This window comes from Aotus nancymaae, unplaced genomic scaffold, assembly GCF_030222135.1.
Source record: "Aotus nancymaae isolate 86718 unplaced genomic scaffold, 86718_ANA_hifiasm-v0.15.2.pri h1tg000040l, whole genome shotgun sequence".
NCBI classification, from domain to species: Eukaryota; Metazoa; Chordata; class Mammalia; order Primates; family Aotidae; genus Aotus; species Aotus nancymaae.
Genome location: NW_026988454.1, coordinates 49,418,606 through 49,442,997, shown reverse-complemented (window position 1 = coordinate 49,442,997; position 24,392 = coordinate 49,418,606). Strand labels below are relative to the sequence as shown.

General features: G+C 38.1%; 1 protein-coding gene across 1 annotated transcript in view; it reads left to right on the top strand.

Moving 5' to 3' along the window:
* Positions 1 to 24,392, top strand: part of SLC35F1 (solute carrier family 35 member F1) — a 417,064-nt gene that overhangs the window by 232,575 nt on the left and 160,097 nt on the right. Inside the window, exon 2 of the mRNA XM_064360759.1 lies at positions 6,394 to 6,569. Within this exon, the coding sequence (XP_064216829.1) occupies positions 6,394 to 6,569 (176 nt within the window). The remainder of the gene's footprint in view (positions 1 to 6,393; positions 6,570 to 24,392) is intronic.

Here is a 24,392-nt window from a genome sequence, read left to right as displayed (position 1 = left end):
TTATAACAGGTATTCAGCTCCCAGCAGCACTATTTTTCTTGAGACTCATGCATTTTTCATTGTCTAATCATTCTGAGTTTAAAGTGGATAGGATGTCCTTTTAAATGCATAAACAAAGAAGATGAAAATGTGTATCATAGACTCCTCTCCATTTCTGCCACTAAAATTATAAGAACTATGTATCTTATGTTAGAATGCATCTGGTGTGTTATTCCATATACTACATGAATAACCTACAGCTTGCTGTGCAAAATTCCAACCAGCACCATATTTAGCATCATTTTTGCAAGATAGCACCTTACCAGGCTTGCTCTGAAATGCACCAGAAAATAGCTTATTAATTTCAGTGTCTAACTGGCAGATGGAATACAGTAAAAAACAACATCATTTTTGTCTTTCAGAGATAGTAGTTTTTCAAGGTAAAATAAGCAGCCATCTTTCAAATCTTCCAAGACTTTGCCATTTTCATTTACAGATACTTGTTTACTCATAAATTTGTTCACTCTTTCATTCTGTGTTCATTGAGCGTGTTTCCTTTCTGTCCAGTAGTCCTCAAGACACTAGGAACATAGTAAAGAATAAAATACATTTCCTTCTTCTCAGGAGTTCATGAGCTACACAATATGGTGAGTGCAAATAGTGATAGGTAAATGCAGGTGAGGACACTTTCCTCACCTTTGGGACCAGGCAGTGGCTAAACAGAGGGTCTCTGGAGAAGACATTGTCATAAGGCATGAGGAGTTAGGTGAAAGGACCACAAATCTACCTTAGCAGTTACCTAAGGAGAAAATATTAAGAAGGTATAGAGCATCAGTAAATGAACTAAAGAGATCCTAAGGCAGAGATAGCAGGGGAAACATTTTTGTATAACACATTGCCAAAGGGATTTGTCCTGTGCTAATAGAGAACAAAAGAGAATTTGATCAGAGCAAGATGGCAGGAGGCATAGTTAGCAGAGTGTCAACATTTAGGCATTTAGGTTTATTTCTATTTACTTATTTATTTGGTTTCGGTGACTCTAGGAACTAGCTCAGATATGCAGGCTGCAATAGCTACAATATCTAGCTCCCTGCAGTAGGCAAAAGACTCATAAACTAATCTGATAAAAGGTTCCTTCCATTCCTTCCTGTTTTACATGTCATGCTCATTAGCATGACCAATAAAACCATAATTTATATTCTTCATCAAATCACATCAGCAGGAGCTGAATGACATGGCCACTGATTAAAAATAGAAATTGAATACAGCAGACTTGATGTTTTGTTTGACTGAAGACACAAGAATAGACTTGTACTGACCTCTTGTTGAAAGGAACACATTACAGATATCTTGATGGAAGAGTTTTCATCAGAGGGTCAGTCACAGGCCTGTTTTTGTCTTTACCTTCTCTAGAATATTTCTGGAAACCAACCACTTAGGTTTCTAGCTATAAGTTCTTGCACTCTATGAGGGCACAGAGTATATTTTTGCCACCACAATAGTAGTATAGCATAGTAATTTAAAAGTTGAGATTTGGAACTACATAACCTAGTTTTCATCCAAACTCTTTCTCTTGTGAGCTCTGTGATCTTGGGCTGCTTGTTTAACTCCTCTAAGCAACAGTTAACTTATCTATAAAATGGAACAATAATAATAGCTGCCTTATAAGGTTATGAGGATTAACTAAGATAGTATGTGTAGTCTAAGCCCATGGTTTAGCACATAGTAAGCACTTATTAAATATGAATTATTATTGTTGTTTTAACTTAAGCAACTCCATTTTGTACTAAGTTACTTGAGGATCTAACTCCCAAATCTTGGTTTAGTAGCTCCCTAGTGACAAGGACTGTGTTCTGTTCATCTTTATATATATATAGTGTGTGGCATATAGAATGCTGCTTTGTACTATATTGGCACATATACGTAAGAAAGACTAAATTATATTCTCTTATATAAGTAATCTGTCATATATTTGTGGTGTGATTTTGTTCAGGAAAAGCATAGGATATTGCCAAGGTTTTGAACAGTATAGTTGTAATTTATAGAGATGCAGGAAACCATGTCATAGCAATAGTTTTCACCCTTCTTATCCTAAGGAGATGTGCTCTATACACAGCATTCTCCAAGAGACATACTTAGCATCAAGAACAACACTCATACATTTATTGTAACCCTATCCATATTTCCTCCATTTAGGAATGTAAGTTATTATGCAAATAATCAAGAATGGCCCAATGATAAGTTAAATTAACATTTAAATCATTTTAAACATTATTATTTCAACCATCATTGATATTGTGTTACATGGTGACTATATCAAATTCCTTCAATGAATGTTTTGAATTCTTCAAAATTCTGCAAAGTCAACACCTTTAATTTCTCACCATTTCCTTTTCACTTAGTCACCACTAGCTATTGCCTCCATGAAACTCTCTGTTCTCTTGGTTTTCATGACACCAATATTGCTCTGTTACTCTCCACTCAACCAAAACTCTTAAAAGATGGCAGTGTCTACAAATCATGTCTTGTCAGTCTTCTTTCTCTCTACCTTCTAAGCAACATTCAGTATTAGAACTATTCAACCCATGAATGTCTGTTTTCTCTTGGTTTCCTTAACACCAAAAACTCTTTTGCTCTTCCTCTTAGCCTTCTAACCACTTCCAACTCCAGTGATGTGCTGCTTCTCCCTCACCTACCTCCACCCTTGGGATTCTCCAAAGATTTTTCCCAAGGCTCTCTTACGCTCTCTCCTACTCTCCCTTTCTTGGGGATATTATCCATTTCCAGTATTTCTGCCGTTACTTTTATCAGTATAACCTCTGCATATTTATGTCCTGGTTGCCCTCCCTGTCCCTCTCTGATCCTATGTTACTAATGCTGCTGGATCATTTGGAAATTCATCTGGCATCTCAAGTTCAATATGCCTAAAATATGTATTGTTTCTCCACTAAAACCAGCTCCTTATCATTATTTTTGTCAGTAGATATCATACTTATCTTAAGCAGTCTTAAAAACCTTTAATTTTTTATAAGAGGTGGGGTCTTGCTCTGTAGCCCAGGCTTGAGTGCAGTGGTGTGATCATGGCTCAAATGCAGCCTTGACCTCTGAGGCCCAAGCAGTCCTACCACCTCAGCCACCCAAGGAGCTGGAACTACAGGCATGTGCCATCACACCTGGATAATTTTGTTAATTTTTTGTAGAGACAAAGACTCACTATGTTGTCCAGGCTGGTCTTGAACTCCTGGATTCAAATGATCCTCCTGCCTCAGCCTCCCAGAGTGTTGGGATTACAGGTGTGAGCCATTGTGCCTGGCCCTTAAAATCGTTTGAGTTAATTCTGGTACTTCTTTTTTACCTCTAGCTTTCTTTCTTTTATTAATTACCCTTTTATTTCATTAAACTGTTTAGTGTTGCCTAGGCCTCCTCTGCATTGTCTTTGAATCCCTCTATTTTCTACTTCCTCTGAATGGTTTTGCCCAGCTGTAGATACAGTGAAGAACATCGTACAAGCATCACAGTCCAGCTGAGGCAAGAGGTGTAAAGCCATTAGTTCCAATACAATGCAATAGAAGTAACAAAGAGATGCATCCCAGGGAAGAGAAGACAGGAAACACTTCTCAAAGGGAGTGACACAGAAGCCAAATCTTGAAACATGCATAAAAGTCAGACTGGCAAAGGCACAATGAACATTTTGGAAATAATAACATACAAGGGAATGCAGGCAAAGAAGACCATGACTCACTGCTGAAGTGCAAGCAGCTCTGTAAGGCTGAAACTGCTTCATGGAGGAGTAATCCAGGGAAACAGAGGGTCATGCTCTAGATGTAGTAGGAATGGAGGGAGAGCATTTAGGACATGATTTCAGTTATTTGTTGGCCATGTAACAAACCATTGTACATCTGTATGCCGTAAAACATCCTTATGTATTATTTCTCACAGTTCTTCAATTAGGAAGCAATCTTCAGGGATGATGCATCTCTGCTCTATGGTGGCATATGTTGGCATGGTTTGACAGGGGCAGGAGAATCCAGAAGCCTCATTCACATGTCAGGACAGTGAAGGCTGGCTGGATTTCTCTCTTTTTTTCACGTGGTCTCTTAAACCTGAAGTACATGGAAGCTGTATTTTATGAGGGCAAAAAATGGAAGCTGCAGAGCTTTATAAGGCTTGGGCCCAGAAGTCACATGGCATCCTTTCCCCACATTCTATTGGTCAGAGCAAGTCACAAGATCAGCTCAGCTTCCAGAAAAGGAGAAAGACACCCCTGCCTCCCTTTGGGCAGAGCACCAGGAATGTAAAGGTAATGTCAGCAGACATCTTTGCAGATGTTCTACCACAGACCTTATAGCTCTCTGCATTTTGTAGGGAACTACTGTAAGATTTTAAGCAGCATACTGACATTTTAAACATGGATATTTAAAAGTATGTCTTTGGCTTCTTTATAGAGATTGAATTCAGAGGTCAGGAGCCAGTACCTGGAAACAGGTTAACCTCAGAAAATTCTTCTCTGCATGCCCACATGCCTTGCCACAATTTTTCCCCCTCATGGAAGCAGATGGAATGAACAAAATATAAGTGATGCTTTTCTTTTTTAAAGTGAAATACCACCAAAGTACTGCCCAGGACTCTGTGCTCATTCCAGAAAAATGGACCACATCTGTTGTGGGGGAGGAAATATGTAACACCACAAATCTTTTGCTTAAAGCTTTTTGTTTAGAAATAATACTGCATTGCAAAGTGGAGTGATACAGTTAATGGTAATGTATTGTATATTCCAAAATAGGTAGAAGAAAAGATTTTGAATGTGCTCACCACATAGAAATGATAAATATTTGATCTGACAATTATTCTAATTTATTATACAATGTAAACATGTATCGAAACATCAGACTGTATTGCATAAATATGTACCACTATTGTCAATTAAAAATAAAGCTTTTAATAAAAGAAATACTACTGCTTGCTTCTATTATATTACTGTTTCTATAAATAAACCAGACAAGTCAGATGAGACTTTCAGGGAGGGCAGAAACCTGCTTTGTATTTCCAAGGCTTATTTCTGTGTAAAAGCATGTAGGTGTATGTGACCGTTAAGCTTGTGAGGCATTTTATTTGTATGCAAAATGAACACCTTGACCCTTGCATGTAGTCCCCACTACAGAGGTCTGCAGGGGCACTGCCTATGAAAAAGCCACACACAAAAAAATTGACATATAACATTAGGAGAAATACCTAATGTAGGTGATGGGGGGATGGATGCAGCAAACCACCATGGCATGTGTATACCTATGTGACAATCCTGCTGAACTGCACATGTACCCCAGAACTTAAAGTATAATACAAAAAATTGGCATCATTTGAAAGGTTGTATTGCACCACCACGGTACTGAATCTCCTTCATGAATAGCAGTTTTAATGTGTATTTAATTGTAACTTGAACAGAAGAGAGCAGACACCTAATGCTCATCGAAGCGGCCTAGAGCAAACTGAGTTCTAAAGTCTGGGAATGGACAGCAGACAGTCCTTCTGGTTTTCAGGGGTTTGTATAGCCCCTTCACCTAGGGGTTTCTGGATCTGGGATTTCAATCTATAAAGAAATGAGTCCTCAGCAAACTGATACAAGAACACAAAATCAAACATCGCATGTTCTCACTCATAGATGGGTGTTGAACAATGGGAACACATGGACACAGGGAGGGGAGCACTATACACTGGGGTCTGTTGGGGGGGAGTCGGGGGGACAGCGGAGGGGTGGGGAGTTGGGGAGGGATAGCATGGAGAGAAATGCCAGATATAGGTGAAGGGGAGGAAGGCAGCAAATCACGCTGCCACATATGCACCTATGCAACAACCTTGCATGTTTTTCACATGTACCCCAAAACCTAAAATGCAATTAAAAAAAAAATGTTTATGTAATCAAAAAAAAAAAGAAAAGAAAAGAAATGAGTCTCCCTTTATTGGTACAAGAACCTGAGAATGAGGCGGGAATATGGTCCCTCCTAGTCAGTGTTCAGGTACTCTGTCACCATCACTAAATATTTCATTAATACTATGGTGAGCATCAACATGATGCTCTTCCCCACCCCCTCCCCACTCCCGTTGGCACCCAGAGGTCAGTAGCTAGAAGCCAGGCTCTTTCGGAGAGATTTGGTCTCAAATCCCAGTTTTGCGACTTCCTAGTTACATGACTGCGAGCAAACTCCTTATCCACTCTAAGCTTTGGTTTCCTCCTCTGTCAAATCTCAGTAATCATTGCACCTCCCTTGAGGGATTTCTGTAAAGGACTAAAGGGAATAATATTTAATTGCACTTAACCCAGTGCATACTACCAGTGTAAAAATAAATTTTAACTGCTACTGTTTTAATGGGCTTCCTGCTGATCTTTGCTGTTTTTTTTTTTTCTTCATTTTTCAGGGAGATGTTAATCTCTGTGGCCCTTGGCCAGGTGTTATCCCTCCTTATTTGTGGAATTGGCTTGACTAGCAAGTATCTGTCAGAAGATTTCCACGCCAACACACCAGTCTTCCAGAGTTTCCTCAATTACATTCTTCTCTTCTTGGTCTATACAACCACACTAGCCGTCAGACAAGGTAAGCTCACAAAAACACCAGGAATACAGCTTTTAGAAACACCTAAAAAAATGATGACCATGACCAGATAACATTGTGCTGCTTACAGCATCAGTTAAGATCATTAAAAACCCCAGATCTTACTTTTCTATTTTGCAGTAATACGGTAAACAAAATGAATGAATAAATCACACAGAAAATTAATATATGAATTCAGCAAGAAGTGGGAACTGCATGTATAGGCAAAAATGTACAATTGCTTGCTATTTGAATCCCTGTTAACATTACTTATACCCTCTCAGTGGAATTAAATAAGTTTTTCCCTGGAACTTGGAACAGACCTGATGCAGATATTCTAAATAATGCTTGCCCCAAGAAAGCCAAAGGAATTGCAGACAAATATATATTCTGTGGGAAAATGACACAGAAAGATACAAATTGTAAACACAGACAACTCTATTAATAACAACACAGAAGAAGAAAAAAAGAAAACTACCACAAATGTTCAGATGAGATGTGAAATTATTTTAAACCTGAAATGATTAAAGCAATAAAAAAGTCCTCCAAAAGTCAATTTTTAAGAGGCAGTTGCAGTTGAAAAAATCTCAGGGTACGTCCCTGGAGGGGATGCTTCAGATTCACATGATGATGCCACTGAATCTGGTGTCTTGTGGCTTGAATGTCCCCTCCAAAACTCATGTTGACATGAAATTGCCACTGTGACAGTATAAAGAGGTGGAACTATTAAGAAAGAGGTTACTAAGCTGTGAGGGCTTCACCCTCATGAGTGGATTAATGCCATTATCATGGAAGTGGGCTCCAGCTAAATATGGGTTTGGCCCCCTCTTACCCTCTCTTGATCTCTCCTGTGTGCTCTCGTGCCTGTCTGCCATGTGTGGCTGCCGCAAAAAGGCCCTCACCAGATGTGAGCCCTTTGACCTTGGACTTCCCAGCCTCCAGAACCATAAGAAATAAATCTCTGTTCTTTATAAATTAGGCAGTCTCAGGTATTATGGAATATGTTATTCATTATAGCAGCACAAAATGGTCTATGACAATGTGTAAACCCTTTTTTCTATGGCTCAGAAATAGCTATTAATTTTCCCCAAAATAGTAGCTCTCAACTGTAAAATATGCATTAAAAAAAATCATTAATACATTTGGAGATAATTATATACATTAATAATAGATAAGGACACATGTATAGCTGTGTACACCAATTTTAATAGTCACACTTCTTTGAAATATGTATGAGAACCATTTATCAGTATTTAATTTTTATATTTCTTTATTTGGATTACTGTCCAGAATAATAATGCTTAATTATAGTGATTTGACCAATACTGGATTTTATCTCTTAAAAGGAATAAAAATGAACAAGTTGATACTGAATTCCAGTTTAGTTTTAGATTTGTTTAAAGTATTGTAGAAGCTAATTTTACTTAATCTCAAAAATTGGTGCTGTGAGTGCTTGCTTTTTAAAGTTTAACATTAGTAGAAATCATTATTTTAACAATAAAATCTCAGGCCACCAAAGTTATTGATATTGAATCTTAGTTATATTTCATGAGTGTGATTTGGAAGCTAATAATTTTGAATGAAGTAAATGTGTTATCTAAAGTGTCAACAGAAGGAGTCAAACCCTGTAAAATATTTGAAGAGATTTATTCTGAGCCAAGGTGACCATGGCCCCTGACACAGCCCTCAGGAGGACCTGAGAACATGTGTCCAAGGTGGTCAGGGTGCAGCTTGGTTTTACATTTAATACATTTTAGGGAGACATGAGACTTCAGTCAAATACATTTAAGAAATACATTGGTTTGGTCTAGAAAGGCAGCAAAACTCAAAGCTGGGGGGCTTCTAGCTTATAGGTAGATTTAAAGTTTTTCCTATTGACAATTGGTTGAGTTTCTCTAAAGACCTGGGATTAATAGAAAGGAGTCTGAATTAAGATAAAGGATTGTAGGCTGGGCGCGGTGGCTCACGCCTGTAATCTCAGCACTTTGGGAGGCCGAGGTGGGTGGATCACGAGGTCATGAGATCGAGACCATCCTGGTCAACATGGTGAAACCCCGTCTCTACTAAAAATACAAAAAAATTAGCTGGGCACGGTGGCGCTTGCCTATAATCCCAGCTACTCAGGAGGCTGAGGCAGGAGAATTGCCTGAACCCAGGAGGCGGAGGTTGCGGTGAGCCGAGATCACGCCATTGCACTCTAGCCTGGGTAACAAGAGCTAAACTTCGTCTCAAAAAAAAAAGATAAAGGATTGTGGAGACCAAAGTTCTTATTTGCAGAGGAAGCCTACAGGTAGTAGGCTTCAGAGAGAATAGGTTGTAAAGTGTTTCTTATCAGACTTAAAGTCTGTGTTGATATTAATGCTGGAAAGGCATAATGAGGCATGTCCAACCCCCATTTCCCATCATGGCCTGAACCAGTCTTTCAGGTTAAATTGTAAGAGTGCCCTGGCTGAGGAGGGAGTCCATTCAGATGGTTGCAGGGGCTTAGAATTTTATTTTTGGTTTACAAAAGCTATCTCCATCATTTTACCATTGGTGCCTCAGTCCAGGAACAGACTCTAGGAAGTAAAGAAATGAGGGAGAAATATATAGAAATTCACTGTGAGAGACTAGAAATGTGTAGCTTGGCAATATCAAGAAGAGACAACTAAGCAGTTGGACTTAAAAATCACTCGATGGAAGCTTGAATTAATATTCAAAAAATATAATTATTTAGCCCAGTATAAGGAGTATAATTAAGAAGATTAAATTAAGAACAATTTTTGTAACACTAGAATATTACCCCCAAAAAATCCCATGTAAGTGATTAATTTCTCTTCCCTAGTGATTTTTAGAACCAAACAAACTACACTGCAAGATGGTGCATTGTATTTAGTCTTTGAGTTTTTGTACATCTCAATTTTCAGGAATCCAGGGATATAACAAAAACTTGAATCAGGAAAAAAAAAATAAGCCATTCTAAAGGGCAGGGAGAATTATTTCAACCATACCAATAATTTATAGGTAGAGGCTAGAAAAGCTTAGAAGATGAAATGTAGTAAAATGCCTAGAGTTAATAATTATAATACCATCTATTGAGCTTTTATAACACACCAGCCACTGTGTATGTAAATTATCCTTTTTATTCCATCAATCCAAGGAAATAGGTATGATTATCCAAAATTTTATCAATGAGAAAACCAAGGCCCAGGAAACTGCTTGCGGATATAGGAGACCAAGTAGTAGAAAGCCCATCGAAGGCAGGACTGTGAGGACGGTGTGGCTTTAGGACCCACCCTACCTTTCCTTGTGAGGTGCAGGGAAGGCAGGAGGAGGGAGAGGAGACCATTTTGAACAAAATGTTTTTTTTTTTCTTTGAATTTCAAAACCCTAAATAGGACACCAGCCCTGGGTGTAATATGCAGTGAAATACCACAGTGCGATCAGGAGAATGTATTAACCAGGGTTCTCTAGAGCCACAGGACTAATAGGACAGATGTATATAAGAAAGGGAGTTGATTAAGGAGTACTGACTCACAGGATCACAAGGTGCAGTCCCACAGTAGGCAGTCTGCATGCTGAGGAGCAAGGAAGCCAGTTCAAGTCCCAACACCTCAAAAGTAGGAAAGCTGAGAGTGCAGTCTTCAGTCTGTGGCCAAAGTCCCCAAAGCCCCTGGCAAATCACTGGTGTAAGTCCAAGAATCAAAAAGGGGAAGAATTTGAGGTCTGATGTTTAAGGTCAGGAAGCATCCAGCATGGGAGAAAGATGGAGGCCAGAAGACTCAGCCAGTCTAGTCCTTCCACCTTCCTCTGCCTGCTTTTATCCCAGCCATGCTGGCAGCTGATTAAATGGTACCCACCCAGATTGAGGGTAGGTGTGAGTCTTCCAGTTTACTGACTCAAATGTTAATCTCCTTAATCTCCTTTGGCAACACCCTCACAGATACACCCAGGAACAATGCTTTTCATCCTTCAATCCAATCAGGTTGACACTCAATATTAACCATCACAAGGATGTCATAGACGACTTGGGGGTGGAAAGGAGGTGGACAGGCAAGAAAGACCAGTGGAAAGAGGCTAAGGACTAGGGACAGCAAGGAATTTAGAGGCTCTTTGGAAAGAAAAGGCTGAAGAGGGCTAAGAAAATGTTGACTGCTGTTACCAGCCTGTGATGGAGGGAATCAATTTCTAAAATACCCTCTCTGGAAATTTTTACCATTTACTCCAATTATCACTAAGTTTGCTGGTGTGTCTTCATTTGGGTGCTTCCTCAGAATGTTTATTTGTTTTAAGCTTCATCTTTAGAAGTTTTAATGGGTAGGCATTAAGCTAACATCTGGAAATGAACATAGTAATTACATTAGTTTTCTATAGGCTGATTCAGTACTATGTTCTGGAGAGATCATAATGTTTCTACTCAGGCATCTGATAATTGGGAAAGAATGAATAAGAAAGAGGAAAGGATGGAAAGTCTGGTGTGTGCAAGGGAGTCGTAGTCACAAGTTCTCCTTTCTCACTGCTCCCTGAGAGAGGCAGGTTAGGTCTGAGCCATGTGTTGCCTTCCCGGGCCACTTAACAGCATGAAGTTAGTTATAATGTTAATCACATTAAAATTTAATGATTTTCACATTTAAAACAATGTGTTAAATGCAAGAAGCCTTTCAAGAGCATTAAGGGTGACGTTACTATGAAAGCCTTGCTGAAATTTGACTTCACAGTTAAACTGAAGGATTTCTCCCTATCAAAATCTCATTGGACCCATGATCAAAGACTCTGAAACAGCAGTCTCCAATATAAGTTTCAAAATGAATTCGAGTTGAATTTGCCCTTGATTATTAATTGATTCCTACAAAAATTTGGGTACCATTTTCCTTATAAAATATCGTAACCGCGTTGAGCAAATTTTATGTCTAGCCCTCTTTATAGTTGGAGCTTGGTGTTCTTCCAGATGGTTCTAAAATTTTAAAAAATGCTTACTGTTCATAACAAAGACCTTCATAAGTACAACTTTGCAGAAAGAAATGTACTTCACAAAAGTAGTTTTGTTGACATTGTATCAAGTTTGAGATTTTAGGTAAAATAGGTATAACTGTTACATCAATAGCTTAATTGTAACCACTTTGAGAAGTTAGTTAGGAAATTAAAATGTACCCATTGAAGTAAAGCCTGAAATCCAAATAACTCAGACAAAGTGGGGCTTTAGGAATATGACTAAGAAAGCATAGTGAAACTTCCAAAAACATTTGTATTTGCCTAGGAAACTCTCAGAATAAGACTTCTCCTTACATCCACTCTTTTCTTAAAATTCCATGTAATTCCAGCTGAAATCAGGCAGCAGAGAAATAAAATGCTGAGACTATGAACCAGAGGCGAGGACAGACTGGGGTCCAATGAAGACCATCAGTTCTTGCTATTGTGATATAAAAGCAAGAAATGTGACAGGCTTTTAAAGACAAAGATGAAAATAGGATACAGTTCTATCAAGAAAACATGTATCATCAAACTTTTTGCCCATAAGCTTCTCTTGTCTATGGTGACAAAAATCTTGCTGCTTCCCAAAGCCTCCGCTTAAGTTTTTAAATAATAGATACCTGTGATTCCTCTCTTGGGATTTTTTAACTTCTGAGTGTATATAAATCATAAAAATTTAGTAAGTAATAATTTCCTCTTCTCTTTCTGCTACCATTTTTCTACATTCTTGTTTCTCTAATTCCTTTTTGTTTTCAAACTAGCAGTTTACTCCTTGCTGGGGGAGTAAAGGCAGGATGCTGAGGGTAAAAAGAAAACACTTTTAGCCTTTGTTTTCCTCCTCAACTTATAGTGGTAGGGAGAAATGGGTATCAGTAATGAAAGCGTGACTAGAATCATAAGTGTCTGCTTCTTTTTATATACAGATCCTGAAAAGAAAAGAAAATGTTGACATCATTGAGTGTTATTAGAGTACTAACAACTTCAATATTCTTGGTGACTGGTTCTGCAAGTTTTGCTTTTTCATTGAAAAGTATTTTGCGGGGGTGGAGAGTTGGGGAGAGATAGCATGGGGAGAAATGCCAGATATAGGTGATGGGGAGGAAGGCAGCAAATCAGTACCTATGCAACAATCTTGCATGTTCTTCACATGTAACCTAAAATGCAATTTAAAAAAAAGTATTTTTACAAGCTCTTCGAGTTTGATAAAAGACAAGCTTCCAGCTAAAAGTAATTCGATGAGTATGGCATGTATTTTGCTTTTCAGTGAATTTTTGAAACATATACATTGAACTGTTTATTGAATCATTTATCTGTTTCTTTGTGTGAGTATAAAAATGAAACATCTCTAATAGTGCTAATAGAACACTCATAAAAATATCACCATATAGAATCCCTTTGATTTTTTTTCAAAGAAAGAATACTGAAAAGTGAACTGCATGCTTTACTCTTCATGAGAAATACTCACTTTGAACATTAAATTCTAGCAGATGGAAATCCTAGAGGTCTAGCTTCTAACTTAAATGTTAATTCTAAGTGAGGAGGCTGAAGCAAGGAAGTTAGTTGGGTATTCAAGCACCTGTGTTTTACTGGCCCCTTCTGCTTACTATCCTCCTGTCTCCACCCAAATATTCAAGTAGGGCAGAAGAGATAAGAGAAATATATAAATATGACAGCCCTGCCTATGCCTACAGCTGGACGCAAGTCATGACCCAATGGTCCAGTTTCACAAACCTTGGCATTTTAAATAACTATTCTTCTCAGAGTTTGTGCCAAGAAAGTATCCTGCTTTTATTTATTTATTTATTTTGAGGGAGTTGGGGGTGGCAGCTGAAGAAGCATTAATTAAGATGTAATTGTTATTTCTTCCAACTCAAGAAAGCCTTCGTATTTGTTCTCTACAGAAATACTACATTTCTCACATACATTTATATAGGCTAAATTCTCAATGACCAATATCACATTTAAAATATTTAACATACAAAGAAGATATAGAGAATTTCTTACAAAATAAAATAGGCGTATCAGGTAGCCACAATAAAGTCTTGGAAACTTAGGTAGCCAGCATTTCCCTGTATGTCAGACTCTAGAGTCACCTAAAGATCTGACCTCCCCAGATCTGTGAATACACCTCTGCCTCTGTGAATCTTTGCCCCCTACTTTCATTGCAGTTTTCTTTAATGCTTCCCATAGGCACTCAAAAAAAGCAATGAAAGAATTAAACCAAGACCTAGGATTTTCTCAGCGCAAACGCCTGAATTCTGCTCATTCACAGCCCAGTTCCCAGTTCTCTGGGTAACATTGACTAAATCACTGAAAAGAAAGGACTGTTATTAGCATGTGGGCATAATAAGAAAGCACTTGGCAAATGTAAATACTAAATTATAACTCCCTTGGGAGTCATGGGAGAAATATTACTGTCACTTACCTAAGTCTGGTGAGGTAATATTCAATGGAGCCTCTTAAAAAGTCTCTCCTGTGGGAAATTACTTGGCAAATCTTCATTCCTATTTCTTGTCAGGTTGCATTTATTTTTACTTCTTAAGTATGATTGGAGAGTTTTAGCCCCCACAGTATAAAGATTGCACCTCAGGGATTTCTGAGATGAATCTTTGATAGATGCTTCATGGGAATTATGCTTATGTTGTCTGGGAAAACAGAACAGATTTGGGGCTGGGGTGTTATACAAATATCATGCTGAGAAATTGGTAGACAAAGTTACACAAGAAAATTAGAATCCACGTCTAGCAAAACTTCCTGCCAGTATGTAGAGCAACTGGAACTCTCATATATCGCTTGTATGTGGGAACGTACATTGTAATGCTGCTTTGGAAAATAGCTTGGCAGTGTCTCGTAAAGTTAAACGTACACTTGCCATGTGACCCAACAATTGCATTTTTCCAAGAGATGAAAACATAATGTCCATGCAAAGATCTACACACAAATGCTCATTGCATCTTTATTCATAATTGCCAAAAACTACCGAAGTGCCTATCAGCTTATGAAAGGGTAACATCAAGTGCCCATCAGCTCATGAAAGGATAAGCTTATGAAAGGATAAACAAATCGCAGTAAATTCATGCAATGGACTGTCACTCACCAATAAAAAGAAATAAGCTACCGATACTTGTAACAATATGGATTAATCTCGAAAGCATTACGCTAAGTGCAAGAAGCCAGATGTAAAAGTGTACCTACTATATAATTACATACTGCTTAGTTATACAGTGTTCTGGAAAATGCAAAACTATAAGGACAGGGAATAGATCAGTGGTTTCCATAGCCTGGGGTAGTGGTGTGAGGAGACTGCACAGGGGCACAGGGGAACTTTTGGGAAGATGGAAATGTTCTGTGTATCTTGGTGGTTGTAGAGGTTACATGACTATATACATTTGTTGAAACTCTTCAAACTATACACTTAAAAGGAGAGAATTTTATTGTATCTAAGTTAGACTTCAATGCATCTGACTGAAGGGGAGAAAAAGAAAGTTGACTATTATAACTCGGCAGTTACCATGGTGGAATAATTTATCATTGGACCTAGAGTTTGCAACATACAGCTATTCCCTCAGTAGCTTACAGCTATTAGGACAAGCAGGTAAAACTTCCCAATTTTTTGTGGCATCCTTTTAGACTACAAGAATGAGTACTGTTTCAAAAAAAAAAAAAAAAAAAAAAAACTGTACCTGTATCAAGGAACATGCTAGTGTTACATGACCTATCAAGCTTTAAGTTCATCAAACAATACAAAACACATTCATTCCATACATAAGCAGTGCTTACAATGCTTACAGGTTGAATCTGCCACAAATAGAGTCTCCCACAGTCTTAATGAAACTTATAGTGTCCAGTAGTGCATTTCCTGTTTGTGCTAATGTTTATGATTGTTTTTTTTTTGAGACAGGGTCTCACTCTGTCACCCAGACTGGAGTACAGTGGTGCTATCTTGGCTCACTGCAACCTCCGCCTCCCAGGCTCAAGCAATTCTCCTACCTCAGCCTCCCAAGTACCCAGGATTACAGGCACATGCCACTATCACCCCACTAATTTTTGTATTTTTTAGTGGAGATGGGGTTTTACCATGTTGGCCAGGCTGGTCCTGAACTCCTGACCTCAAATGATTCACCTGCCTTGGCCTCCCAAAGTGCTGGGATTACAGGCGTGAGCCACCACAGCTGGCCAATGTGTATGAATCCTAAAGAGAGTGATACCTTACATAGAACTCACAGTATCACTTAGTACAATAAATGATTTTTAGATGGAAGGAAATTGACATGAATATGTAACACCATCTACTCCTCTTAATGAATCCTCACATAAAGTTATTCACAAACACACATACACACTCTTTATATTTCAGACATTGCTTTATTCCCCCATGCCAAATTCTTTATTAATGAATGTCCTCCTGATTCTTTTATTTTAAACAGCATATAAGCCCAAGGGGAGGGGCGGTCTGCCTGTTTTATCTGGAGTCCATGTTGACTATTAATTCTGGAAATCTTTAAGCATTCATCTATCCATGCTGAGAGCTGGCATAGAGCAATACTCATTCCTGGCACACAGCTCCATCATTCACGTGGGAGATTGAAGGGTGGTTATAAGGTGATAACTGTATTGCCTGAAGGAGATAAGTCCCCTTCTGCCAAAATAGTGCTTTGTATGTAATTAGTGTAAAAATTCAGAGGAATAGAGTTTATCTTTACAATCATCTTTCTCATTAAAAAAGAATCATAATGGAAGAACAAAGCAGTCCCTGCAGTGAACTGAATTGCTTTCCCCAAGTTTTCATTAAATCAGAGACTCAGCAGTTAGCCATCTTGCAGACACTATTGCAGTATACTGCATGAGATTTGCAGGAAAGAAAAAACGAAGCAAACGATTTTTTTCTTTAAGACTTAGAACTGCATAGTAATTATCTTTGGATCATAATTCCCTGCCTATGCATTTTTTTGAATGTCTAGTTTCATTGGTATCCATTTGTAAAATTTTTGAGGACTAGAAGGAAGATCATCACGTAGCTCACCAAATATAAATGTGATACTTGCAGATGGATTGGGGCTTATTACAAGTTGAAGTGATTGGGCTCCTTCAATGATCTATATGAGGAAAAACATAAAGGAAATAACTCCAAATAAAAGAAAATATGATTAGAATTTATGTTTCTGGCCATTTTTTATTTTACTATTTAAAGCTTCTTTAAAAAATAGAGTGAATGTCACTTTTTTTGTTTTTAACTGCCTAATTACTCATTTCTAAGACAATGTCTATCTTTAAGAGTCATATTTAGGAATTATTACTTAAGCCAACTAAATTAAAATATCATTTTAAACTATTAGGATCTGGACTTTTTTATTTCTCAATTCAGTCAAAATTCAAGAGTCATCAAGTCACCCTAATGAGTATCTATAACTTGTCCATGCTGTATCTTGTCATTTCGTAAGTCAGGATAATAATAGTAACTTCTTTACAAGTTTCATATGGGTTAAGATGATGCATAAAAACCTTATAGGACAGTAGCAGACATACAGAAAACAATAAACTATAATACACCAATATCAACATTAGATTTGCTTGCTAAATATTGATTCTTCTCAGCAAGTTGTATTTTATACATGTAACCTTTAATTTGAATAAATTCTACCATGAGGACTCTGAAATTCAGTGACCATATTCCTGCATGTATCTTCTCCTTCACTTGGCCCTGGATGCCAGAGTAGGCACAAGTGTAATTCATAGAAGGATCAAAACTAAAAGAGTTGTTTTAGATGTTTTCTTACCATTGCAGTGGCCACTGTGAGAGAACTCACTGATATAATTATTATACTAGCCCAAGACTAATTCCTAAATACACAAGCTCAGAGGCTCCTCCCCCAGGGTATACAGTCGAAGAATTTCTGCCTGAGAAAGCCAAGCCAAGAGAAACAATAGGAACCCCAAATCTTTGTTGAGAAGGAGCCAGAGCCACCCTTGGACTTTTAGGCATAACTGCATCCAAATGGTCCAAGTTATGAGAGATTAGGAAGGGGAAGAGAGGGTTGCCAAAGGAAGAAGTGGAGAAAACAATTTCCTAGACCAGTGCTTCTTCTAGAGCTTTCATCAGGACTCAGAAACCTTAAGGCAGAATTACTTCCAACCCTTTCTCTCCCCTTCTTTGTGTGTGTATGTTTCCTACCTCTTCTCTCATTTCCTCTCTTCACCCCAGCTTTTTCCTTCTCTCACAGCCTTAACTGATAGACAAATGGGGAGAAACGGGAAGAAAAGAATTCCTACTCCCTTCACTGAGACAGTACTGTTATTACAAACGCAGACACTGCAGAGAAGATCCAGATTCTGTTTAAGTTGTGTCTAGAGTAAACCACTCCATAGTTACTATTCTTTGCTCAAGAAAAGGCTCAGAGTACTAGGGTACCAATCAAAATAAAGCATACTGTGAATGAAGCTTGACCACCTTCTTTCCTGAGTGTTTTCTCTTCCACAATACACGCAGAATGCGTTGTAAACTGCAGCCGACTGAATACACATACAGAAAGCAATGCAGCTCCAATGCAGCTGGGAACACCCAATTTCCATTTGGCCTGCTGACCGAGGTACATGCCAGCTGAAGAAGCTGAGGAAAAAGAAGTGTGATTTGGCCAAAGCCAGGACAGGATGACATTCTTGCCCCTGATAACTTCCAGCAAGGACTCAGTTTTGGGCACAGGTGCCGTAGATACTTTGGAAGACCCTATCATTAAAACAGTAGAAATCTTCAGATGCATTCCCAGAGGGGAAATTGGATCACTGTTTATAACCAGAGTTCCTAATCTCCAGCAATTACTTGGAATAGTCAATGAGCAACACATCCCTGTTAAGGCCATCACAATGGAAACCACAGTAAGAAATCTATAAGTGGAGATCTGGCCTTACTAATGAACTACTCCAAAGACAAGAACTATCCTCAGATGAGGTCATTAAAAGAAATTGTGTGCCCATTTTTAGGTGGGGGACGAATGTTCTATTTCAGAGTTGGAAGATAAAATCAGGGTGGGGAGAGGAATAAAACTTAAAAATAATGCAAGATTAAAAAAAAAAAAGAGTTGCAAAATGCCCTGAGAGAACACAAAGCATTGTTGGGGGACGGGGGCTACAAAGCTGGAGAAGTGGCACCAGGGTGTCATTTGAGAAGAGGGGAAGACCATGATATCACAGATCATGGAGCTGTTGCTCAGCCATTGCTGAGCTGGAGGAGTGGGCCATGGACAAACTCAATGGACTACTGGAGCCTTACCAAATTCAAAGTGGCAGGTTCTATATCTACAAGCGGATTTCAGCTTTTGGCTTAGTGGCTGTCATTTGCTGAGGTCAAAATTTCCAGCTGTGCAGTGTTAAACTCAGGACGATTATAGCACAGCTTTAAGCAAGCTATTGATTTTAAACTTTTGTTAGGCTAAAAGAAACTTAAGTTAGATCATTCAGAAGCAAGCAAAGAACTCACTTTCTAAAAATAAAGTTAAGGAACTTGGTAAGTAACTTCTTTTCAACAGAGAAATGTGTGGGCATAGCTTATGTAAGTGACATAAATGTAGAAGTCTCTGCACTGTTAAAAATTGTAAGTTATTTACTACGTGGAAAATTATTAACTCTCAACCCCTGATTTCTATTGTTTGGACCTCAGATGTGTTGAGTAATTTAGATACCCAAAAGGAAAGTCATTGGTGAATGTGTTCCTACACCGCGAGTGTCTCTTAACTCAAGGAGTCAACCTGGTGCATAAGCCAAGGATGCAACTTCTCCCCAGAAGAGTTTTATAGTTTTAGTTCTGCCCGTGATTACTTTATATAGAACCTTCCAGAAGGCTCCAACCTGATTACATCTTATTCAGATTTTTCTTATATAAATTTCAGTTCCTCAGACCCTCATTTCTTTCTTCAGGAATTCACTTGTTCATTATTTCATTCACTATTCATTTCTTCAGCGAGTGCTTTTGGAAGGCTTTCTTCATCTGTCAGTCGCTGTGCTACGAGGTGTGAAGGATCCCTGATTGAGTAAAGATGATCTACCTTTTTCTACCCTCTCCAAGCTTACAGATAGAGGAAGAGAGTGATGAGTAAAGAGTTCCCATAACTGAAGAGTACAAATCTGAGGGCCACCCTTTCCCTTATTTTCACCAAACTTCCATTGCAAAAGCATTTACAGTCATGCCTCACTTACAGGGATATGTTCCAAGAAATGCATTCTTAGGCAATTTCTTCATTGTGCAATCATCATGGAGTATACTTACACAAACCTAAACGGTATAGCCTGCTACACACCTAGCCTATATGGTTAGCCTATATGGTAAAGCCTATTGCTCCTGAGGTACAAACTTTCACAGCATGTTACTTACTGTACCAAAAACTGTAGCAACTGTAGTATAATAATGGGTATATATTTATGTATCTAAATATATCTACATACACTAAAGGTACAGTAAAAATATGGTATAAAAATTAAAAATGGTACACCTATATAGAGCAGTTACTATGAATGGGGCTAGCAAGGCTGTAAATTGCTCTGGCTGAGTGAGTGGTGAGTGATGTGAAGGCCTAAGACATTACTGTACCCTACTCTAGATTTTATAAACACTGTGCACTTAGACTACACTAAACTAATTTAAAAATTAAGTAATTTCACTGCGATGTTATGATAGCTATGACATCACTAAGCAGTAGGAATTTCTCAACTCCATTAACATTTTGTAGGACCACTATTGTATACACAGTCAGTTGTTGACCAAAACATCGTTATACAGCACATGACTGAACTTCTCTGTCATCCACTTCACCGTTCTTCTCTCCATCCAGCTCCAGCCCTGACTTCCCCAATTATTCACAGCAGAAGAATTCATTATAACCATTAGAATCAGGAGTTTGCTGTTTCATAGCCTCCCCTTAGACTTTCTTCAATGGTTCACATGCAAAGAAAGGACTTTGTGCTAATGGACCCTGACTTTGCATTAAGAAGAGCAACTTCTGTTCCTCTAGTCCTTGCACTATCTTCTCCTTACCTCTTACACCAACTATCTCTCTGGAAGAAAACTGTACAGACATCATCCACTTCCTTTACTTAGATTTAGCTGTGGCAGCTTCTTGGTTGCTGGGGTTCTATAAACTAGACCAGTAGGCTATTTTGATAACTATAATATTCCTCCCTTGTCCTCAGGGGATATATCCCAAGACCCCCAATGGATGCCTAAAACAGCATATAGTACAGAATCTTATATATATGCTATGTTTTTTCCTATACATACATGAATACCTATGGTAGAGTTTAATTTATAAATTAGGCACAGTAAGAGATTAACAACAACAACATAATAATAGAGCAATTATGATAATATACTGTAATAAAAGTTATGTGAATATGGTCTCTCTCTCTCTCTCTCTCAAAATACCTTATTGTATGGTACACACTTATTTTCAGACAGTGGTTACCAGTGGGTAACTGAAAACATGGAAAGTGAAAATGCAGATGGGGGATATGAGTAACTTCCAAGACTCTTGTTGTCTCCTCTTCCTTTATGAGCAGTTATATATGGATCAGTGGTCTACAGCAAGTGACTTCAGACCCTAATGACCCCTGTATGTAGTGGTAAACTGGCTTTACTCCTTTTCCTGGTGATTTGGGGATATACCTTCAGCTCTTGCTGGTATACTGAACTTAAACTCTTTTGAAGTTTCTAACAAACCCCATAAAATATTAGAAACCACAATAATCTTATGTTATAAAGTGACCAAGTGAAAACACAGTGGAGGATATCAGGGTTCACGGGCTTTATCCCAGGATCTGACAGAGAACAAAGATGTACAACCACTCACTGGGACTGTTAGCATCTGCAGAGGGGTGGGAAGAGAGAGCAATATATCAGTTTCCTAACCAACTAACTCATCTCCTTTTCTGAGTATGCAGCATGCTCCATTCAACAAATGTTCTTCACATCTTTCAGAGTATTCAATTACCATTTCATAGTATTCTAGAGGAGTAAATTAATGGTGCCTCTGATAGCAATGTCACAATATGCACAATTTCCACTAGTTCTAATGTGTTTTCAGAAAGTATCACAGGTAAATATCCAACCAAATGTAGCAATGATCATTCCTTTGAAGAAAACGTTATTGTGTCCTATTAATCTTGTACCAAAATTTCTGAGAAAAATCTATTGATGGCTTTACCTGCAAAATATTAAATGGACTCTTACTCTAGCTAAGGTCTCTACAGCCCCACCATAAATATCTCCCATATATCTATGCAGCCTCCCATGGCTGACATTTAAGCAAACTCAACAAACAAACTTGGAGAACCCACATCATCTCTGAGGTTGGAGATTAATTTGGTCAAAGAATACATTGACTGATGCAAAGTTTTCCTCAGTTAAATTTAACGATGCTCTATTGAGCTTACTGTGTTCCCAACACTGTATGAGACCCTTACAGATGCCCTCTCTCCATCCACATCAGCCCTCTCACTGCCCCCAGTCAAGCCACCCATGGCCTCTTACCTGGACTGCTGTTACCACCTTTGAACTGCTTTCTGTCTCTGATACCTGCCCACCTTCATCCCAACAATTCCTCTTTTAAAACATTATAGGCATTGGATGACAGTTTAAATCTTTCATCATTTATGATATAGATTGAAATCAGGATTAAAAATAAAACAGATAAAAGAGGAATTGGTTAATAAAAAGTGATTATTTTTCATATCTATTGAAATCAAATTAACATGTACTTCTTTGCTTTATTCTGTGAGCCAAAATAAGATCTTTTAATAAGGATTCAAAGAAACTCAAAATCAAGGTACTAGGATGTTGCTATACCTGCTTTCTAATTAGCCTGTCTAGATGAGGAAAGGAGGCCAAAGATGTACTATGCTAATTTTTGTTCTTTGAGCAGAGTGTCTTCTAAAATGTAAGCCAAATTGCCTTGGATTTCAGAGTGGGAGACTTTGATCCTAATGTAGAAAAGCAAATAAACTAATATTTCAGGCACAAATTTCATAACAAATACTTTCTGTTGATATTGCACTCTATATACAGCATTATTGCTAAACTCAAAGAACCATATTCATCTCTTACTATATAGAACTTCCACTTAAAATCAATCCAAATTGAGAGTTAAAATAAATGGAAAAATCTCCTTAATAAGAAATATTTGAATCAAATAAATTTGTTGGACTGCTTCTAAGGCACATGCCCACTTATAGAATAGATATAACATGCTAATATGTCCACTTGCTAATATATTTATATGCTAAATTATACAAAGAAGCCATGGAGAGCCAAGAGATTCTGAGACTGTGTTTGAGGTGACAATATTAGAACTGTTTTATTTTTCTTTTTATTTGAGACAGGGTGGGTCTCTGTCGCCCAGGCTGGAGTGCAGTGGTGCAATCTGGGCTCACTGCAACCTTTGCCTCTTGGGCTCAAGCTATTCTTCCACCTCAGCCTCCCAAGTAGCTGGGACTATAGGTGTGCACCACCATGCCCAGCTAATTTTTGTATTTTTTATACAGATAGAGTTTCACCATGTTACTCAAGCTGCCTCAAACTCCTGAGCTCAAGCAACCCACCTGCCTTGGCCTCCCCCAAAGTGCTGGGATTACAGGCATGAGCCACCACACATGACCTCATTTTTAAGTTTACTTTTATCTTTTTAATTACCCAAGTAAGACATGAATATAAACATTAAGTTTTTATGTCAATATAAACATTTCAAATATAGTAATAGTGCTTCTCATCTACCATAAATCCCATTCTGTAAAGGAAATGTTTGTTAAATTTTTTTATTTATCTTTCATGACATTTTTCCATGCATATGCATTTATATCCATAATTATAATGTGTTTTTTGTGTAAATGCTAGAAACTATACAAGTTGTTCTCCAGCTTGCTTTTTTCTTTTTTCTTCTGTTTTCATTTTTTCTTTTGGAAACAGGGTCTCCCTTTGTCACCCAAGCTGGAGTGCAATGGCTTGATCATGGCTTACTGCACCCTTGCCCTCCTGGATTCAATAAATCCTCCCACCTTAGCCTCCCGAGTAACTAGAACTACAGGCTCACACCACCATGCTCTGGTAATTTTTGTATTTTTTGTAGAGACAATGGGGTTTTGACATGTTGGCTACCCTGGTCTCGAACTCCAGGGCTCAAGCGATCTACCCACCTTGGCCTCCCAAAGTGCTGGGATTGCAGGTGTGAGTAACAACGCCCAGCCTGCAGCTTACTTTTTTCACTTTAGTTGTTGTGAAAACATTGGTAAGCCCACAGTTAGTGGTCATGCAAATTGTTTCCGATTTCAAATTATTCCATCCATTTTTATAGAAAACATGTTTGTAGGTATATCTTTGTATACATATGATTGTGTCTTGTTTAGGTTTCTAAAAATAAATGCTGAGTCAAAGGGCATTCTAAATATTAATAAAAATTCCCCTTCACAGACCCCAAAAAGAACATTACCAATTCAAAAGCCTATTCACGGTATTCAAGAGTACCTATTTCCCTGAACTGTCACCATTGAAAATTATCAATAATTTTCTGGTCAGTCTGAAAGGTGAAAAATATTTTATTGTTTTATATTTTATTTCCTTTATTACCACTAAAATGAGCTTCTTTTCATATGTTTATTGACAACATGAAATAACCTTTAAGTCCTAAAGTAAAATCATGAAATCATAACAATCTTGGTGTAAGTGTGTGTCCCAGTGGATTCCTTTCCTTCTTTCATTCACATAATCTCTTGTTTTCATCTTCTCATGAATTAGTGTAAAAAAAAAGGGAAATCACATGAGCCCTGTGATACCTTCCTCTGGAAGAATGCCAATGCCAGAACATTGGATAATAATATAGGAATTTATACCATCCATAA